Source organism: Drosophila nasuta, chromosome 2R, assembly GCF_023558535.2.
Source record: "Drosophila nasuta strain 15112-1781.00 chromosome 2R, ASM2355853v1, whole genome shotgun sequence".
Taxonomy (NCBI): domain Eukaryota; kingdom Metazoa; phylum Arthropoda; class Insecta; order Diptera; family Drosophilidae; genus Drosophila; species Drosophila nasuta.
Genome location: NC_083456.1, coordinates 33,343,600 through 33,364,696, shown reverse-complemented (window position 1 = coordinate 33,364,696; position 21,097 = coordinate 33,343,600). Strand labels below are relative to the sequence as shown.

The 21,097-nt window shown below is 46.0% G+C and overlaps 3 protein-coding genes across 17 annotated transcripts in view; 2 read left to right on the top strand and 1 right to left on the bottom strand.

Annotated features, from left to right (window-relative positions):
* The window catches only part of LOC132784716 (collagen alpha chain CG42342), a 69,627-nt gene extending 54,881 nt beyond the window's left edge, over nucleotides 1-14,746 (bottom strand). For 7 of the 15 annotated variants that reach the window (XM_060790528.1, XM_060790527.1, XM_060790530.1 and 4 more), the window contains exons 1-2: nucleotides 14,032-14,743; nucleotides 3,708-5,372 (exon numbers count right to left, since the gene is read on the bottom strand). In XM_060790528.1, coding sequence (XP_060646511.1) covers nucleotides 3,708-4,485 — 778 coding nt within the window. In that variant the 5' untranslated portion in view covers nucleotides 4,486-5,372; nucleotides 14,032-14,743. Of the gene's footprint in view, nucleotides 1-3,707; nucleotides 5,373-14,031 lie in introns of all 15 variants that reach the window. The other 8 variants (XM_060790537.1, XM_060790522.1, XM_060790524.1 and 5 more) reach the window with 2 other exon arrangements.
* Nucleotides 14,747-16,263: 1,517 nt separating this feature from the next.
* Nucleotides 16,264-17,599, top strand: LOC132787017 (caspase-3). The gene is made up of 4 exons (XM_060793853.1): nucleotides 16,264-16,635; nucleotides 16,695-16,777; nucleotides 16,835-17,084; nucleotides 17,144-17,599. The coding sequence occupies exons 1-4, from the start codon at nucleotides 16,305-16,307 to the stop codon at nucleotides 17,404-17,406; spliced, it is 927 nt and encodes a 308-aa protein (XP_060649836.1). The 5' UTR covers nucleotides 16,264-16,304; the 3' UTR covers nucleotides 17,407-17,599.
* Nucleotides 17,600-18,229: 630 nt separating this feature from the next.
* On the top strand, nucleotides 18,230-19,716 carry LOC132785240 (putative gustatory receptor 89a). The gene is made up of 2 exons (XM_060791233.1): nucleotides 18,230-19,165; nucleotides 19,551-19,716. Exons 1-2 carry the CDS (start codon nucleotides 18,230-18,232, stop codon nucleotides 19,713-19,715), a joined length of 1,101 nt encoding a protein of 366 aa, XP_060647216.1. The 3' UTR covers nucleotide 19,716.
* The last annotated feature ends 1,381 nt before the right edge of the window (nucleotides 19,717-21,097 follow it).

Sequence of the window (21,097 nt, the reverse complement as noted above, 5' to 3'; positions counted from 1 at the left end):
GAGGTGTGGCCCAGTCTGGAGGCAATCGGTTTGGTTTTAGGTTCCAGTTTCAGTTGAGGCCAAAAAACACAAGCGTCTGTGGGCACGCTCAAAGTGCCACAAACAGCAAAGCAGAAGGAGCAGAGGGAGCAGCAGCAGGAGAAGGGAGCGTCTGCTGTTCTTCTGCTTTGGCACGCCCTTAAACCACACTGTGGAAGCAGCAAGGAACAAGCAACGTGGGTCGAGGGTCAAGGGTACAGGGCGAAGGACCAAGCGTTGAGGGTGGTTAGTCTCAGCCTGATGTACCTGATGGCCACAGCAACATATGCAGAGGCAGAGAAAGCAAGAAATGAAGAGATGGAGATGGAGATGGAGAGACAGAGAGAGAAAGCAGCCGAGAGACATATGAGTCTATCCACTCGGTGTTATCCTGACAACGTGATTGAAATTTATGACTGGCAAAAATAGTATACGCAGTCAGAGTCAAAGCCGAAGCAACAGAAACAGCAACAGCAGCTGTGAAAAAAAGATACTAAGACACTTCTTTGTGGCTGGAGGGGGAAGCTGAAGGGAGGAGCTTAGCACGTGAGCTGAATGTGTTTACTCTGTGAGTATTCCTGGTTGGCAATGGCTTCGGCTTCGGTTCGTTCGTTCTCTGTGAGAAATTGCACTGAATAAAAAGCACTTGTACGCATTAAAACCTAATTGGGAATTTCCATAGTTCATATGCCATTTTCTCTAACGGTCCCCATGTGAGTGTGACATTCTAAGCGTGAGTGTGTGAGTGTGTGATTGTGAATGTGAATGTGACTGCGGCTCTGACTCTGACTGTGTGACTGTCGTGTGTCTGTTTGTTTCTCTCTCTCTATGTGGCATGTTCTACATATTTTGGCTTGCAAAATGTCACACGCAGCCAACGATGCCCGTTGAGCCCGTCAAACGTTGTCCAGTGGTTGTCGTTGCTATTCCTATTGCTGTTGCTGTTGTTGGTAAAGTGGATTTTGCGCTTGGCTATGATAAATTGAGGGACTGTTACCGCTAACCCAGTCCCAGTCCCAGTCCCAGTCTAGTCCAGATCGTATGGTCAGTATTAGAGAGCTAGACCTCTACGCCATCGTCTATCGTCCACACAGACATCAAGGTTCGAGAGCCAAGAGCTGCACCAGAGATGAGATGATGGTGATGGGGGAGCGATGAGCAGTGAATGAATGAGAAGTGGCCAAATGTCATTTGCAGTCTGACAAGAGGCGGCATAGGGGAGCACAGTGGGACTAAGCGTGCATCCCACAGCATTTTAAATGCTCAACCTGCTCTGAGTTAATAATGCTCTCGAGTGTCCACTTTCAATTCCATTTCCATTTCCGTTTCCACTGTGCATCCGATTATCTTTCTTCGCTTTATCTATCGCATTGCATTGCTCGACTTGCTTCTCCTTTCTGTCTGCCATGCGACAAATACTCAGCTCGTACGAGCAGTTTTATCAATTGCCAACAGCAGAACTGAATAAAAAGCAGCAACAAGACCATACTAATCGACTTAACTCTTGTTGGCTCTACCTTGGGCTAAACCCATACCCAAACCCAAACCCAAAGCTAAATCCAAAGTCAGACGTCCTCTTGGCTGCACTGCAATGTCCTTGGCACGAACTTCAGGAACAGGAACCGGATAAGCGAACTGTCTCTGCCTTGCCTTGCATATGCAGACTCAGCAGCAGGTTAAGCAGACGAGTAGATCGAGAGATGGCGATGGCGACCATGCCGCAGACACACTCTCGGAGATAAAAACCAAGTATAAACGTCTACTCTTCTCCTCTCCCCAGTGGCTTTGATTTATTGTGCTCGGCTCAGAGTTGTGAAAAGGCTGTCTTGCTGCTGAGGCTCTCTCTTTCGTTCTTTCTCTCAAATTCTCATATTCCCTTTCTCTGGCACGCGCTTATCAATGCCGTCGGGAGCCGAGGAGGACTACAAAATTTATTTATTTGCAATGACTTTGAAAAGAAACTTCGACCGTTGTGCTGGGCGAGCTGCAAACTTTCGACCTGCGTGCGCATCGATTAGAAAACTTTTCTGTCGTATCTCTCTAAGCGGACAGCGCGATAGGGATGAGCAAGAAGCAAGGCGGGGGGATCGCTGCGAATTGGCCAAGTTGTTAAATAATTGCGCTGAGCATTTAGTTGCCAACAGCAACAACTGACTAGCCATGGTCCACGTTGCGTATGCGTCATTTGCCAGCGGGGCCAACGCCAATGCAGCGCCGGGGGCGACTCTCGGTATCTATGATCCCGCTGTTGATGGTCCATACGTGGCCCGGATTAGCTGCGAAGTTTGCCGGCAGCTTAGCGGCACTCGAGTGGATGAGTTAATTGTGCGAATGTCAAGACAAATTGCGTTAATGCGCCAAGCGCACAAAGGACTCGACGAGAGGCGACGCGAAGCGACTCGCCTTGACTACGAAAAAGTTGTGCATGTCCTGGAAAAATCCCATAAGCAAAGGTCAGGTCAGGCAAGAGGCTGATTGCGATAGCGGATGGCGAATGGCGAATGTGTGTGCGAGTGTGTCGCAAAAGTTTTTAAAAAGTATTTTAAGCAAAATTTATGCAAACCGCAAGGCAAACTGGCAGCCATCGCCTGCTGCTCGCTGTGCTCGGGTACTTGGGTAGTCGGGTACTCAAAGGACATGCCTAATCCCCGAGTAATCAAAGTTTGGCAATGCCAAACAAGACAGCCAGCGAAATAAGCTGCAAACTGTTAGAAGCTGGAAGCTGGTTGCTGAAAGCGGAAAGCCAAACACAGGACAAAAGGCGGCTGCCAGAAGCTCAGACAAATTGCATACATAAAACTCAGTGGGGGCAAGAACTCACTGTTCCCCTGTCTCTCCCCCTCTCTAACCTTCTTCGCTAACCAACTAACTCACTCATTCTCTGACTCGTATGTCGTATGCGTGAGGAAAAAAAACACTTTTCCAATTAATGAAATATCTAAACTGCCATAAATTTATCCAGACGCAAATAATTAAATTGCGCTGGCTTCACGCCTGCCCACAACCTCAACGACTTGTTGACTTCCCTACGTGCACACGCGCGAATGTGTGTGTGTGTGTGTGTGTGTGTGTAGCTGACAGGTCTGTCCGAATCGCCATCAAACCATGGCCTGGCCGCAAACCACAAATGAAGGCGGTTGCCGGCCAACGCGTAAGCCATCAAATCGACAAGCATTACCAATAAACAGCACCCACCACCGAGGGCAGCATTCTAACTTTGTAATACAAGTCCGCTACAGTCGATAGCAGAGCTTGAAGTTGTCTTGTTCGATACATATCCTGCTCTCAGTAATAAAAGTCCCATTATCTGAACTTATTAAGAGTGAAATGTGAATACTCTAAATAAGACATTATTCAAGCTCCCAATAATTAATTTATCAAAGAGATTATTTTCACACAATTCTAAAATCAAATTTGAAAAATAAACATAAATTCAGCTCATTTGAGGAATCGATGCAGCTCGCGACTTTAAGTAATATAGATTTTGGCTAGTTCAAAGTTCAATTAGAGTTTTACTCTTCAATATAACTATTCTGAAATAATAACTATTATTATTTCAACTTCAGTACTCTGCTTTTTCTTAGCTCTCAGAAGTTAGCGAGTTACCCTCGCTGTCTAGGTTTCATGTGTTAGGCAAATTTGTTTACGAGTTCGTTTACTCGTTGCTTTAGATTGTTTGTACGACTCACCTGCCAGGCACTGACACTCTCCATTGCCACCTGCACCTGCTCCTGGGCTTCCTCCTTGTCCAGCTGCCGAAGCAGCAGCTGCAGCTGCCTCCGCTGCCTGTCGACGCTGCTGGCGTCGTGTCAGTTGCAGGTGGGAAACATCGCGACGCAGGCGATGCAGCTCGCGGCGCACATGCAGCGCCAAATGGTCTGAGGATACGTTCTCGTTGCTCTTGGGACTGGCGATGATCTGGGCCTGCTCTGCAGGCCAGTGGATGAGTTGTTGCTGCTCCAGGCGCAGCTCCAGCTCAACGATGCGTGCGTCCAGCTGCTGCAATCGCTGCAGCCGCTGCTCGAGGCGAGTCTGTCGCACATTCGCGTACAGGGCGAAGCTGAAGGCGCACAGACAGAGCACGTAGCAGGCGATGTGCAGCAAGGTCATGAGCTGGACTGTGTAGCGCGGCCGCTCCTTGCAACTGGCTGCACTTGCTCGTGCCGCCGATCGCTGCTGACAGCTGGCTGTCGAGGGCGCTGCAAGGCGACTAGTTGTGGCTGCAATTGTAGTTGGTGTTGCTGTTGCTGTTGATGTGGTGGCAGCATCTGCATCGCTGGCATGGCCAAGCAGCATGCGTTGCTGTTCCATTTCGACTGTGGATGCTGTGGATGACGACGCTGTGGATGTCGTTGTGGGTGTCGCTGTGTTTGTCTCGTTGTCTCCAGTTGCCATTGTCATTGTCCTTGGACTCGGATTTGGACTGCAACTCGGGTGGCCGCTGGGCGGCACTTTGTGTTTGCGCATGCTGCGATTGAAGACTCTACTCTACTCGACTTTTCCTCCTTTTAGGCTAATGCGCTGGATCTTCCTGCTCCCGCTGATGCGGCTGACGTTGCTGACGCTTCAACTGCGTCTATTTCGAATGCTGCTGTTGATGCTGCGGGGTCTGCGCTTAAGGACGTCCTTGTGGCAGCAAAGAAACACATGTGTGGCACTGCAACACAGCTGCTCCTTTTTGGCCAAATGCTCGGCGAGTGCTTGGCGCGTCCTTGTCGATGCTCTATTTCGTTTGCTGGCGACGTTTCGTTGCGGTATTTGGCCAGCACATAGCGCCTGAAATGTTGCTATTGTTCTTCTTCGCGTTGACGCTCCACCCACTTGGCTTCTTCTTATTGCCTTTGCTGTTGATGTTGATGTTGCTGTTGCTGTTGTTGTTGAGGTTGCTGTGGATGTTGCCTGGCCATGGCATGTGAGCAGCATACAAAAGCTACGCGGCCATGGACTGTCAGCTGAAGATGAACCAGGGGAGAGCAGCTGGAGAGGTTAGAAAAACTAGCTGCGTGCTTTTGGGGTGCTGCCAGTTGTGGCACTTGTGCCACTTGTCAAACTCTTGCCACTTGCCGTCGTTGTGGCTTTGGCTGTTGCCTCATCCACTTCCACTTCCACCTTCACTTCCTTTTCCTCTTCCTCGGATTTTGCTTTTGTTTCTGTCTTGTCAATCGTCACAGCAGATGCTTCTGGGCTTCCTTCGGGGCTCGGCTGCTCGACAAGTTTCTCAGCACTTTTTACTTTTTACTTGTTGTTTTTTGTTTTTCGATTTCAGTTTTTGGCTTCCACGCGATTTTCACTTGTTCTAAAGCCGAGAGCCGCTCTTCACATTGCAACTTATTTAGTTCTCGCGCTCGTTGGCACTGCAACAAAACAAAGAGAGCAAAAAAGAGAGAGGGAGAAATGAGAAAAGTGAAAAAGTGAAAGAATAAAAAAGTGAAAAAGTGAAAAAAGTTTATAGTCGGACGAGTAAAAGTTTCTCACAAATCGGTGCAGGCGTTTGCCGCATTGGCCATGCTTGAATTATGGCAACTGGACCCCGTCGACACATTTTCAATAATGAAGAAGCAGGTTACAAGTTACAGGCTCGAGAAGCAGGTTGCCAGGACGACATCCATGCCTTGGTGGCTGCGTGGGGACGGGGCGCTAACTTCGTTTTAAGTTCAGCCAGCCGTGTTTAGCGGCCCACAACAAGTACTCGACGTACCTCGACATGCCTGGATGATGACTTCAGCCCATCGCAACTTGTTCACAAAACTTTTTCTGTAGCCCAGCAACTCAACTCAACTCAACAACAAAGTGTGATGAAAGGCACAACGGTCATTGAGGGCCACTGAAAGTATTTGACCGACAGAACTGGCGTGTCAAAAACATTTGCAGCCTTCACTTGAATTGGGTGAAACATTGTAGCAGATGCTCGCTCGTGCCTCCTCTCACCACTCAGCACTCAACACTCGAGTCCAACAGACAATATAAATGCCGTAAAGTTGAATTATTCTGTAGCATCAAAACAATACTTTTCGCACAAGGCCTTAGGGAGGAGTATGACGTTTAAGTGCGGATATAAAAAGTGATTATATCCCATCGAATGAGTTGCTGTGACGACGCAACAGCGCGATGCTTTCAAACAATTACGAATACTTCCACTTTCTTTCACAATAATTGCTGCTCATATCTTTACCAATGACCTCTGCTCTTTGATAAAAACAATAAAAAAACAAGAAGAGGAGGAAACTATTAAATATCTTAATTCAAAGAGCATTACTATGAGTACATCATTCTGGATTACGGCAAAGCCGGAGTGAGCATTGCGCAATCATGCGGCAACCACAAGACAGAACAATAAGTCAGAGAATCGCTCATAAAACGCGCTCGAAAACAATCGTACGCCACACTCTGCATCACCGCCACCGTCACCGCCACCGCAACCGCAACCGCAATACAGAAATTGAGCATAAAAGTCAAAAGGCCAATTTCGAAAAAAAAAAAAAGTCAGCCAAACCAAGCCAAGCAACAACAATGAGCAGCAGACGAAGGTGGAGGAGTGGATCGGGTGCAAGTCAATGGAATGTTTGGTACACCCTAATAAAACTAATTGAAAGTCTTGTGCGCTGTGAAGCCAATAATGCCAATAACGACGGACAGCAGCAATAACAACAGCAACAGCAACAGCAACAACAACTGGAGGGCATTCAAGCTTTTAATTTAACAAATAAAAGCGAGTCGGACTGCCTCACTGACTGACTGACTGACTGCCAAACAGACCAAGACTCAGTCACTCATTTAACGAGTGAAAAGTCTGGATGAGCTTCAGCTTTTGCCTTTGCTTTCCGCTGGCATTGCAACTGGAAATTCGTATAAATGACGTAGGAAGCGAAAGGTTAATGCTTTTTGATGCTAACTCAATATAAATAAATTGATTTCGAAATTTCAACAGCTTGGTGCAGCGCAGCTTTTGTCAATTACATGCGATCCCAAGCATCCCCAAGCACCCCCTAAACACCCCCCAAAAGCAGCTGCCCAAGGGAGGGCGGCGTTGAAAAGTATGCTATGAATTTTTGTGCGCACAAATTCAATTATGTTCTCGGTCATGAGAGAGCGAGTGTGAGTGTGTGTCCGAGTGTGTGTTAGCAACGCTACTTAGTATACACACTCTCACTCGCACACACTCTCCAACGGCGGCAAATAGATGGGAGTGTGTGTCCAGCTGGCAATTGAAAAATTTGATTTCGAATTGAAATGCAAATCAAGGAAAATAGAAATGGCATTAGCCAGACGAGGTCCACTGGGCAATTGAATCCCGCCTAAGAGCCAGGCTCTTCTAACTGGGCACAATGTTGAGTTAAGTGCTGCACGTACATTCTCCCTCTCTCTCCTTCCCCTATCTCGCTCTCCCTTTGTATGTGTGTGTGTGAGTATTTGTTTGTGGAGCAGAAAGCAAACCAAACCCAAACTAAAGGGCAGCCAATGGCTGTAAAAAGCTCAATTGCAATGCATTCAAAAGGATTATTGTCCTTATTTATTTTGCTAAATTTATTCGTTACGCACAAATGCGCAAAGCAATACACACACACACCCAAACACACACTCACTCACTCACACTTGGATGGCCTAGGCAGGAAGGTGGAAGGTGGAAGGAAAATGAAAACATGAAAGAAACAGCACACAAAACACGAGGCCAAAATCAAAGCAAATAAACAATAAAAATAATCGGGCCGTTAGTAACACATGCGCATTCTTCATCATCATCAACAACCGGAGGCAGCCCAGCCCGAGAGCAGTCGACGACGCCTCAGCCACCACCGGTCACATCACATCTCTAGCCAACTTTATTGTTGCCACTACAAAAGCACAACAACAACAAGAACAACAACAACAAACAGCAGCAGCAGACGACGCTCGACATCTTCGGGCTACGAAGTCGACAATCCTTGGCTCCTTGAGAGGCAATGTTGGGGGTAATAAATAGTTGTCGTGTCATATGAAAAATGCAAGCAGTGTTTAAGTTTTTCTTTTGCCTGCCTCCCAGACTCGCCCAAGAACTATTACTACCCCCCCTGACCCCGACCCCACATCACTGGGTGATGCTGCCACAGGAAGGCTGTGTGAAAACGCCAATTCTCGCCCAATGCCCCGAAAATGCCTCAGAATTTCTTGCTGCTTCATCGCCGAAATTGAAAAAGCATTGGCCAAAGCCGAAAGGAAGGGCACGGTTTAGGTTCGACTCGAGAGAAGAGCAAACTCCTTTTTGAATATCATTCACAGTTTACCAAGGAGAAAAATATCTGAGATCTATTATCAACAACTTTAACTTTGATAAATTCTCCTCTATTCATATGATAATTTCCCCGACCATTTTGAGTTATGAGAAAATGCTGAATAAACTCTTTTCCCGATATCATTCGCAATTTAACCGAAGCACAATTACAATTTCTTTAGTTTCCTCTCTTAGGAGCAGTCTAAAGTATATAACTTCGATAACTTCTCCTCGAGGAAGACATCTAACCACGTCATAAACATCATCTATTCATATGATAATCTTTCTTGCTCTCTATCTGCGCTCTCTTAGTTAAAAGGACTATAACATTTTTGCGACCACATTGGTTTATGGGTAAATGATGTGATGCACGTGAGCCCGGCCAATCCCCACCATGTCTAACATACTGTGGCTTCTGTTGCCGTTGCCGTTGCCATTGCTGTTGTTGGTGTTGCTGTTGTTTATGTTCTTGCCATTTCCTTATAATTTTTACAGCTTGTTTTGCTGCGTCTGCTCGAAGATGTTGTGGATGCGGTGGCTGCGCTGTTTGCGGTGCGTCGCTGCTGCCACTTTCTAGGGGTTTTTATGAGCCAGCTTCATACATACTATTAGTGCTATTCATTCTTGTCGAAAGTTGTTCTTGTTCTTGTCGTAGTTGTAGTTGTAGTTGTGTTCATCGTAGTCGTCATTGTAGTTTTATGTACGCTGTTTTACAACACTGTCGCCACGCCCACGATGTGCCCCCGCTTCAAGAACTTGCCCTTGGGGGAAATTACTTAATTTCGGAATTTCAATTTAGCACTTAAGACTCAAAACATGGCGACGACGACGCCGACGACGTCGTCTCCGCCAAGGGAGACTGCCAACAAAAGTCCAGCTCCCACAGAGCACCTACTTGCATCCTCTTTTTCTTTTTTCTTTTTCTTTTGTGTGTGTGTGTGTGTGAGTGTAAAATCCAGCTTACACATGTTGTGACTTTTAAAAATTTCCGGAATTTTTGGCACGCAATGTTTGCTTTTGTTTACCAGCAACAGCAACTTGTCCGCTGCTCTCCCTCTCCCTCTGCCTCTTTTGACCCCACTTGCTGCTCATTTCAGGCAAGGGCAAGCACAACATAGTATGCCTCTGCAACTGTATGTGAGTGTGAGTGTGAGTGTTTTCTTTGTTACTCATGCAAAGAATTGCATCAACAGCAGCAGCAGCAGCAGAAAAAACATCTAAAGCATCGACAGCATCAACAGCAGCGTCAGCAACTGCAGCCACAAGTTTCATCAGCTTTTTTTATGCTTTTTTTCCTTGCACTCGCCTCTAGTTTGGGCGAAAAAACTTTACCATTAGCACAGCGATGGAAAAAATGCACAAGTATGTAAATAATAACACACAACATTCATATATGTTAGAGCTGCCATATGCTGCATACTCATATGTATAGTTAACTATTCTGTAACAGCTTAAAAGAGAACAGATGAGCATAAAGCTATCATCTGAGATGCATTTCCCATTCATACAGAACACTTGTCGTATACTTGTTAAATTGAGACTTGATTAAACTCTTCTTTCCATAATTTAATTTATTTTTGTATGCCATCCTGTCGTATACTTAACTTCATTTATTATTTTTATTGTTTATTTGTTTAATTTACTTCATTATGTGATATCAACCATTTGTTAAGCTAGGGAATCACTAATTAACCTTGTTTTATTTAGTTAGTCTTATTTACCACTGATTCACAACTGTATTCGCACTAATTAATCTTTTTTTTCCTAAACAGATCTGCAGCTAAACAAATGACTATTAACTGTCCACCTGTCAGCAACAATTTGCAATGCACACACACACACACATGTGGAGCTTAACAAAGTTTGCGGAAGCCAGTTAAACAGTAATAAAAGCAGTCAAGTCAGCCAGTGAGCGCGGCAGACTGAGGATGGAGTGTTGTTTGAGCACATTATCCTGGCTGAGTTTGCTTGGCTCGGTCTAGTCGGTATTTGCACCTGCAACACACATACACACACACACACACGAGGAGGCATAGTGCAACACTTAGTCAAAGGTGGCCACACCCCCGCCGTGCGGTAAGCGAGTTTGTTAAACAGTGTAAAGTTACACGCAACTAAGCACTTAACTGCATAAAAGCTCAACCATCCAGCAGGGGGCAAAAGGCGCAGGGAGAGGGGAGTAAAAAGACCAACAGCATGGCGCAAACTACATAAAACTTGTAACCACAAGCGTCGGCATCGACGTCGGCTGTGGCGTCAGCGGCGAGACATGCAACCTTGCACTTGGAGTGGTCACCCGACACACACAGATACACAGAGGCAACGAGAACAGCAACAGCTGAGGCTGAAGTTGAATTGCGTGCGTTTTTATGAATGAGCAAGTCCAGTCGACTGACCTGCCGGCGCAACAAATGTTAATCCGCGACCCCGCCAAAAGGTCATCGAGTAACAGAGAGGCACAGAGACTTGCCACAGCCGCAGGCCGCACCAAGTGAACGGCAACTCCTTTCACTCGGACTGCGTAGCTTAGGCGCAAATTGAAGAGCAGCCACACAGCTTGGCACAGGACTCGGGTGGGCAATGGGAAGCGTAGCATGTGTGTGTGTCTGTGCCACAGAATGGGGCACACTGCAAAAGCGCAAGCAAAGTAAACAGACTCAACTGAAGCATCGACAGAATGCGGGGGAGCACAGATAAGTGGCCAGGGCGAGACTGTGGTCTTGTGGTCTGTTTGAGTCAAGAACTGGCAACTAGCTCATCAATTGCAGCTTGTGGAGTAAACTCTAGTTCAACAAAGGACAAACGAATCGCATTAGAGAAACAAAAAACAGACAAGGGATTGTATCTTCTGTAGCTGATGATTCATTCGTTAGAATAACAAGTTCGGTTTATGCCATAATCCCAAGTAATCTTCCACACTAAACTGACCACAGCAGGTAATCAGCAAGAGGCAGCGATGTCTGCAACTTGCTGGCAAATTTAAAACCGCTTTATTCGCAATTCTCTATTTTGGCCTGGCCTTTAAGTAATTTACTGCCAGCCAACATGTCGCAACTTCTCGTTGCCCCTTCACTGCGGTCGCAGTAGCAGTGCAATTTTTCAGCGAGTGACAAGATGTCGCCTTGTACACGCTGCCTCAACTCAACTCAGCTCGACATCGTCGTCGTCTGTCTCTCTGTGGTGCTGCATAATTGCTTTGTGGTTTGAGGATTACATATAGGAGTACTCGCAGTGCTTCTTTTCCAGCTCCTGACTTGTTAACTGCCTGCCTGCCTGCCTAGTCTGGTCTGGTCTGCTGAGTCACCTACTGGCAAGACAGCAGCGTCGCTGCCGCCGTGTGGCAAACTAAGCCGTTGCTTTGGGTTTGGGCTCGGGCTGATTTGCGGCAACCGCCGGTGGCGGCTGTTAAGCCTTAAATGCATTCAGCTCATTTAATTTGCAATGCGCAGCAAAAACCCACCAAGCTCTCTACCTATCTCTGTCTCTACCTATCTCTCTCTCTCTCTTGCTTTCTGTCTCTTTCTCTGTCTCCTTTTAATGTCCTACTCCACTCTCTTAGTGTCTAGTATAGTGATATTTTTATCTCGCTCTTTCCTTCAGTCCTATGTAGCAAATTATATAATTAAGTTAAAGTGAGCGGCGGCTGGCAATTTGCGAGCTTTTCCCAGCTCCCATTTCAGAGCTCTCAGCTCCCAAATGTCCCCCATTCTGGCTGCCTGCACTGAACGCTAATTTCTTAATTTTCACCTTCCGCTTTTGCGGTGGCAACTTGCTACGAGTAGCTCTCATCCCTCATCCTAAACCTGTGCTCAGCTCTATTCAGAGTCGTGTGAAGCTCAACCCCTTTACGCCCCGGCTACCCAAAAAACATTTCCGTATTTCTATGACTATTATTATTATGACTTTTATTGTTATGCTCAACTCGACTCGATTCTTTGCCAGCGGCTGTTGCCGCTGCTGCTGCTGCTGCTGCTGCTACTGTGGTGACTATTCCAACTGTGGATGTTGCTGATGTTAATGCTGCCGCTGCTACTGTTATCAACACCCGCAACAATGGCTTTCGTTGGTGCCCCAAACCCAACTCCAGGGCTGAGGAAACGACTGACCAGCAAGCAACCCCCTTTAACTGATGCTGTTGCTACTGCTGCTGTCGTTGGTTCATTCGCGCGTTAAATGCGCGGAGGGAGTGATGGGGGGATGGGGGATGGATGGTTTTGTAGATGAAACCCCCTTCTATTCAATGGTTCATGGTTTCGAGCTGCTCTTTGGCTCGATGGCCGTTTCGTGTTCAATTTAGCGTCATAATTTCGTTCATTGCATGGACTCTGTTCACTTTCGGATACTCTCCACTTCCCTACAGCCCCACGCACTCACCCGGCTCTCCCCACTCCCTTATTCTGTCAGCAGTGTTGCTGTCAAGTGTTTTGTTAAGTTCATCAAAATTGTCGCTGCCGCTGCTGCTGCTGCTGCTGCTGCTTCCACTTAGCGCAATTTCTAGTGGAGGCAGATGAGGCAGTTGCGGCAGTCGCTTCTACTTGACTGTCATTCATACTCGCACACTCGTTTTGAAGCCGCTGCTGAGCATTCACTCATTCATTCATTCAACCATTTCACGCCATTTACACTTACAATTAATGCTTGTTTGCCTGCCGCCCGCATCGGCAGATCGAGAAATCTGGGGATCCGGGGATCTGGAATCTGGCGTCAGGGTGAGGGCCACAACATCAAAGCAGTCCCAAAGTAACCCCTAGCCCCAATTTTCAACTCCCCCACCACACCTGAGACAGTTATCAAGGCAGGAAAAGCTTGCATATTTAATAAAAACATAAAGTTCATAAAAAGAATACCGTCAAAAAAGCAAATCCGGCTGTCGGGCCAATTGGCCCCAGGGAGCATAAAAGGGTCGTCGTCGGTGTGGCAAAAAGCGCAACCTTTGCGCCAACAACAGGCAACGTTCAACGTTCAGCAACGTTCTATATGCCCTCCTTCCACTTGCCACTTGCCACATTCAACATAAATAAATATTTCTGCTAGGCAGCCGCCTGACTGCTGACTTTACACCTAACCTGTCCGCCTTTGGGACAAGCCTCATGCGCCTGCCCCCAACCCGCCCACCTGTTCAGCCTGCTGCCTGCTTGCGATACTTCTGGGATGCTTCTGGTCAGCTGGGGCCTGTCATAAAGTATGTTAAATATTTGTTGAGCGAGGTGCGTTCGCAGTAATTTAAGAGGCATGCTTCATGGGGTTCATTAGATTTTCACTCTCAACTCAATTTGCAGGAAATGTGTGTGGAGTAGAAGCAAGAGCTGCAAGTGGATATCAATGAAGCAGCTGGTCACACTGGCTAAGCTTTAGACTTGCTTGGCCACGAACTGTGACTGTGACTGCGAGTGTCACGTTGTTGGAATTTCAATGTTCTCGCATTCGTTTCACTTTTTTGCTTTCTGCCTATTCGCCCAAAAGTGAGCTATTCGTTTCTCTTTTTATCCCATTTTGTTGGTTTGGCGCTGCTTTTGATTTGAATTTCGTTTAGCAAACGAGGCTCACCGCTTCCTTTTGTCATTCGCTCAACCCACCACCCTAATTTGTTGTTGTTGTTCACGTTTTGCATACAGAGCACACACTCGCACACACACATACACATATACACACTCTAGCTCACTCACTCTCACTCGAACTCCACATGCATTGCACATGGGCAAAAGGGTAACAACAACATCATCTCCTCATTATGTGCAAACATGTCTATGCTTGCAAGTACTTACATATGTATGCAAGCTTGTGTGTAGTTCCAGTTGTTCCGTTTCTTTTGTTGTTGTTGTTCTTGTAGTTGTTGGTTTCAGCTTCTGCTTCTACTTGAACTTCAACTCTTTTACTTCTCTGGCTTTTACACCTTGGTGTTTCACTTCACTTTTTCTTCTGCTCCTTCTGTTGTTGTTGTTGTTTTTGGGGCTGCTGCATCGACGATTTATGCACTTAACATAATTTAATTTCCAAAATACCGCAAGCAACAACAATTTTTAGCTATCACTTGGCACACAGACAGACAGAGAGGCAACACTTCTTCTACTGTTGTTTTTGTTGTTGTTGCTACAGCTTTGTTTTTGTTTGGCTTTCCTTTTTTCTTTTGCTTTTATTCTTACGCGACTTTCAAAGGAACGCTGGAAGGGGGGTTGGGCCTTTAATCAAAAAGCAACAACAACACTCAATGAAAACAAGGACCGCGCGCGCGGAGTTAACGGCACCAATTCCAATCGCAATCCAAAATACTTAAATACTTGGTCGTAACGGGTGCTGCAGGCGAATTATTCGCGATACGCGCACACTTGTACACTACTCGCACACACACTCACGCACTTAAATAATTCGACGTTCGTTCAGTTTTCTATGGCTCCGTTTTCGACAATCACTTCACATCCGAACCGTTTTTAACACGTCCGCTCGCAATGCAAGTCGTCGCGCAACTGAAAACTGGAAATGAAACCAAGTTGTTGCTGCTGTTGCGCTGCTGCGTTCGCTGCTTACGTCGCACAGTGGTGTGCGTATCGTCAGTGTGGTGGTAGAAAATGCAATAGAAACAATAAATTTAAATTATTTGTTTGTAATTTGATTACTATTTTACTTCCACGTTTAATTATTAAAAATACTATTTTCTTTAATATTACCTTGAATGTAAATGCTTTTCCGTTTTGTTCCATAGCTACACAACATTGTTCTACTGTGCGCAAGTTGTGGCTGCTATTGGTGCTGTGTTTATGTTCTCTTCTTGCCTGAAGCTGACGCTGATGCTGCTGATTTGGACCGTTCTCTGCCATGCAATCGTAATCGCAATCGACTGACGTTTGATTTTGTCTGCTCTGCGGTCGTGGTCGCGGTTCCTTGAAAAGAAAGCACAGTGCACTGAAGTGCGTTGAATGCACAATTAAGAAGTCAACATTTTGGCAAGTAATTAATCATTTCTGATAAAGGAACTTGTGAAAAGTGGAGGAAACAAAAGCTTTATTTTCATTGAAAATACCACATAAATAATTAATATCAATTCAGTGCAAAATTTTCAGCTATAATTAGTAAGAATTCTATTTTAAGCATTTTAAATAGATTTAATTTAAGCTAATCAAAGCATTCCATAACACTGCCGGAATAGTTGCGCTCATGTTATGCCTGCAACAATGTTTCATTTGCCACGCGTTTCTTACACGCGCTCTCTTACCGGTGTCTCGTTCGCTCTCTCGCTCTCTTTGGCGCCCACGCAACGCGCTCTCTTTGAACAGTGCTCACCCATAGCAAAGTGGGAACAGTGCGCAAAGTGGGTACACCGCCAACCGAGAACAGTTGTAAGGCTGCATAGTGATAGTCGTAGCCTGTCAGGCGAGACACTTTGGGGCAACTCCCATTGGGTGCCATACTCATTTCCGGTTTCCGTTGCTTTGTGTGCGTGTAAAATTTGAATTGCGTTGCAAAGTTTTGGCGCGCTGTGACTTTTGCTTTGCTTCGCTTTGCTTTGCGATGGCTTTGCCACTTTTCGCCTTTTTTGCGTATTGCAAATTATAGAAAACGCATTAATAGCTTTGGCGAAGGACGTCGCTGACAATCCTGGCGGATGTTTGTAATTTCCACAGCGCAACGCCAGACTGAAGAGTGCTGACAGCTAGCAGGAGAGAGTACGAGAGATTAGGAGAGTGGGCGTGAGTCGCTGTCTAAATCAAATTGTCTTGTGAAACAGCAAAACTCATTTTATTAGCTTCCAATTGCCGGCAATAAATATGACTTCCCTTGCAACTGGCTAATCAACGGTTAGGCTTGCGCAAGAGAAGGGGAGCTTAACCGTTAGAGAGAGTGTGTGAGAGAGCGGGAGAGTGGAAGAGACACGGAGAGTGCGAACCGATTGAAGGCCCAAAACTGATAACGAAAACGCACTGCATTGATTAGATAAGAGCAGCTGTGGCTGACTGCTGACTGTGCTTTGGAGCTTTGGCCATTAGAAAATAAAGAAAAGAGAGGGCGATTAGTCACAGTTGGATTGGTTAGCACCGCGGACATGGATGAGACAGACCTCTCGCTCTTTGGTTCCAAGAACAAGCACAAGAAAGACAAGGCCGATGCAACGCTACACGCCAAGACGCCCACCTCCGAGTTGGACCTCAAGCGCATCATCATCTCGCGGCCCACCTCAGATGACACCTACGAGAACTGTCCCCGCACCGGAGTTGCGATAATCCTCAACCACAAAGACGTCAGGGGGCAAAAGCAGCGCGTGGGCACCGAGCGGGATCGCGATGACATGAAGCTATCGCTGCTCGGCTTCGGATTCGATGTGCGTTCCTACGACGATCTGACCTTTGCCGAAATCAACGACTTGCTTAAGAAAGGTGGGTGGAAGTTTTTAGTTCTTTCGAATCAATCTAATCTTCTTCTTCTTCGGTTGCAGTGGCTACTGAGGATCACAGTCAAAACGATTGTTTCGCCTTGGTTGTTATGTCACACGGCTCAGAGGGCAAGGTCTATGCCAAGGTAAATACCCACTGCAAGTGCTTGCATTATTCGTTAATCTATTCGTCATCTTCCCAGGACATGTCTTATCCCGTGGAGCGTTTGTGGAATCCCTTCCTGGGGGACAGCTGCAAATCACTGGTGAACAAACCGAAACTCTTCTTCATACAAGCATGTCGCGGCGAGAACCTGGAAAAGGCCGTGGAGTTCACCACCTTCTCGGTGATGACCAGGGATCTGGGTCCTCCTGCTCCACCAGTCGTTCAACCAGTGACCTATGCGATTCCAAGCACCGCGGACATGCTCGTCTTCTACTCCACCTTTGACAGTAAGTTGAAGTCGAAAAAGTGCCACCGCCTCTGTCTTATTGTTCGATTTGTCTTGCAGAATTCTTCTCGTTTCGTAATGTGGACGATGGCTCCTGGTTCATCCAGAGCTTGTGCAGGGTTTTGGATCTAGCTGCCAACAACGAGGCCAAGGAACCTGAGGGCATGGAACTGCTGCGTCTGCTGACCGCAGTGAATCGTAAGGTTGCCTACGAGTATCAGTCGAACACGAAGAACGAGGCGCTCAACCAGATGAAGGAGATGCCCAACTTTATGTCTACGCTCACCAAGACCTTCTACTTGCGCGTTAAGCCAAAGACATAAAGAAAGAACTTCTGAGTCAGCCCCCAAGAGAGTGAGCGAAAGAGAGAGAGAGAGTGAGAAGAAGCAGGAGAGAGAGTGAAAATTAATAGAAGAAAAAAAAAAACGATTTGTGTTAATAATATTGTTTGCCATTTGTATCTGTATCTGTATCTGTATCTAAGTATATACAAACTCGTATCTGTATCTGTAACTGTGTATCTATCAATAGTTGTGTTGTGCTTCGGCACACTTATCACAATTGCTCTAAAGCCTTTGGGAGCCGATAGCGAGTCGCGCCAGCTAAAGTTATGGCCAGCCGAGGGTTGCTTGAAGAGTTTGCATTTGCCTTTACTTTATTTAGAACTGCGCTAAGAGATAAACCTAATGCTATTAGGAACAAATAAAATTATTTGTAGCCCTTAAGCTTTGTCAGAGATCACACCTACTTAAGTTTAATTTGTATATAACAACAAAATTACTAAGCGGGAGTGACAATTCTTTTTCCTATTAAAAATTGTATACCATTCCTGAGTTTACTTTCTTCAGACACTTTGCTAGCCTATTGTAAGATACTTTTTAAACGGCTCTCGCATAACTGTAGTTTGATTAGTGTCAGATAATGATAACTTTGAAAAGTAGCTTGATTTTTAAATGACAGCAAGAATATAAGGAATTTCTTCGAAATAGACCGTTATCTTCCACTGTTGCATAACAATATACGAAAAGACTTTCAATAACTTTGCAAGCAACCCTCGCTGACATAACTACACTTAGATTGCTGAAAGATAGTCACAACTGCAGTTTAAGCTGTGGCAAGCAGAGTTCGAGCCCAGTTTCATTGGACATGCCACACTTGCCACACTTTGGGGCACTCGGTCTGCTTCTGCTGCTGCGCCTGTGGCAGCTGCTGGCGCTTGCTCCGCTCAGCTATATTAGTGGGCGTGGCGCACGCCCACGGCGCCTGGTCACCTCGCTGGCCACAATAAAGTGGCTTGCACTATTGACGCTCTCACCGCTGTTGGTGCAACAGAGTGTGGCACTCTACGACGCCACCAACGTGAAGCCATCGCCGCTCTTCAGACGCATCGCGCTGGCCACGATGGCTGGCGATTTGGGTATCTCGCTAGCCATGCTGGGCACCCACCTCTGGCAACGCCGTCGCCTGATGCAGTTGATCAATGGCTTGGCCAGATTGCAGGCAAAGGTTCGTCTGAGTCGTCGAGCAACTCTGCTGCTGTGGGGCAAGTTGCTGCTGTCGCTCTACGAGCTGCTCTGCAACGAGCCTTTTCTGCGTCAGAATGCCGCTCATCTACCCTGGTTGCAACTGCTCGCTTATGGCTTGCAACTGTACGTGCAACACATGAGCAGTGTCTTTGGCAATGGCATCTTTGCTGGCCTGCTGCTCATTCTGGCCAGCATGGAGCAACTGGAGCTGCAGTGGGAACAGCTCTACCTGGACAAATCCCAGCACTGGCGTCTCCTCCGTGCAGAGCAACGTTTGCTGCGGGTTTGCCAGGATTTTGTTGGCGTCTTTCAACTCGGAATGTTTCTGCTCGTGATTGGCAACTTTATCAACATTCTGGCCAACATGTATGCCTACATGTTCTACTTTGTGGAGCAGCACGGCATCCCTCTGACCATCTCAAACTACTGTGCAATTGTTGCCATCCAGCTGTATGCCGTCATCCTGGCCACGCATCTCTGCCAGCTTCGCCATCGGCGACTGCGCAGCTGCTGCCTGGAACTACGCTATTCCCCTCCAGAACTAACATTGGAGCAAGTGAGTTGCCAACTTATATCTTAATTTTATACTGAATACAGATTCTTTTAAATTAAATTAATATTTCACTAGAATGAGTATTTAATTATATTAATTACTCATACAGATATATGTACATATAATATGTATATGGTCTCATTTAAGTATAGAAATTTATTTACAAGCTTCAGCCCTTATTTATAATTCTAATATTAAATATTTTGTCAAGCAACAGTCTTAAGTGAGTTTCTTATCTTAAGTGAGTTTTACATAAAATATTTATTATTTTATGACTCAAATTATTATTTAATAATTCATGTCACTAATTAACTTAACAAATTAATCACTGATTAGTCATTGAAGTTTTCGGTATTTCATTATTGGTATTTCACCATTTTATCGTCAGGCTGTGCTACCAACTCCATTGTTCTTTTGGCCTCTGGACACCGTACAGTTCTCCGTTCTGGGCCTCTTCAATCTGGACAACGGTTTTTGGCTCTTTCTCGTTTCGTATGCAGCCAACTTCATCGTCATCATCTTGCAGTTCACCTTGGAGCACATGAAGCGCTGAAAAGCTGCCAAAAGCTCTGCTTAGTGTGTGCTTACGCTTAGCAGAGACACGTACCAGCAGCAGCTGGCGCCATCTATGGTTCGTTTACTTTGCTAATCGTCAGCAATTGGCAGTTGAATTGGTCTTTAATCTCTTGCTTCATTTTGGGTGAAATGCTTACAAACTGGATAGGAAAGTTACCGAAAATCAAATGAAAACAAAGTTTAAAAAAAACGCGAAACGTGTTTATTGACATTTCTATAGAGTATCTGTTTGATTAAAGCAGTAATAAATCTGTCATAAATCCTGTACAAATGTGTTCAACATTTCATAGTTTAATGCAGTATTTCTGGGCAACAAACCATGCCAATTTAATGGCAGCTAGTTGAGGCAATAACCAATTGGCCACAGGGGATTTCAGCAAGCAACCGTGTTGCTCGTAATCCAATATTGCGCTGGAGTAAGACACAGATTTGCATACCTAAATTAAGTGCAGTCTTCTTCCTGCTTTCACTAGCAAAGTGCTGTGGCAACCCTCGTTTATTGACGTAGGTTCGAGTACTTTGGCGCCTTCGCACGCGTCAATTCTCCAGTGCCCCTCTGGCTGCCCCTCGCTGCTGTTATGCAAAAGCTATTAACCACATTGACTGCGCTTCTGGCTGCTTTGTTATTGCAACTTGCTTTCGAGCTCACTTTTGTTGTTGCGGCCCGTTCGTTGTTGCATTCTTTGAGCGCATCTTCAGCTTCTATGTACGAGTATCTATCTGTGGCTCAATGGCCAGCACCGTTAAGACGCCTTTGCATTGCCATTGACTGCAGCTTCGACTTGGCTTTGTGTTGGCCAAGTTTATGCATTCTGGCCGCAGGGGTGCCAAGTCCATGTCGATGTCGAAGCCAGCTTATCGCATTACGATTTTCCACTCTCTGCAATTTGTTTTGTTGCGTCTTCTTCCCTGTCTTCCCCAACTGCTAACCAACTGGCCGCCTGCCTCGCTTACTACTGCTACTGGGAATGGGGCGTGTTAATGGCCAACTCCGCTGCTGTCGACTGACTTTTCACTGCTCCACACTAAACTCAACTCAACTCATCAAGCGCACCTTGCGCTTCTCCCCGCTCTTACCTTCAGCCTTCAGTTTGTCTGCGTGTTTATGCTTATGGTAATAAGTTTGGCTGTTTATTGTTTTTATTATTACAAAGCAGCCAAGTCTAATGTTATTGTTGCTGGGCTGCGCGTCTTCCTTCATTTCTTCGCTTTACTTTGCTTTTCTTCCATTTCTTTTCTTTCCTCGTATTCCGTTTCTTTTCTTTTCATTCAAAACGCATTTCGATTGCTGTTCAAACTTTAAATTTCAAATTCAAACAATGCTTCAACGGTTGTTGGCGACACAGCTTCATGGCCAAG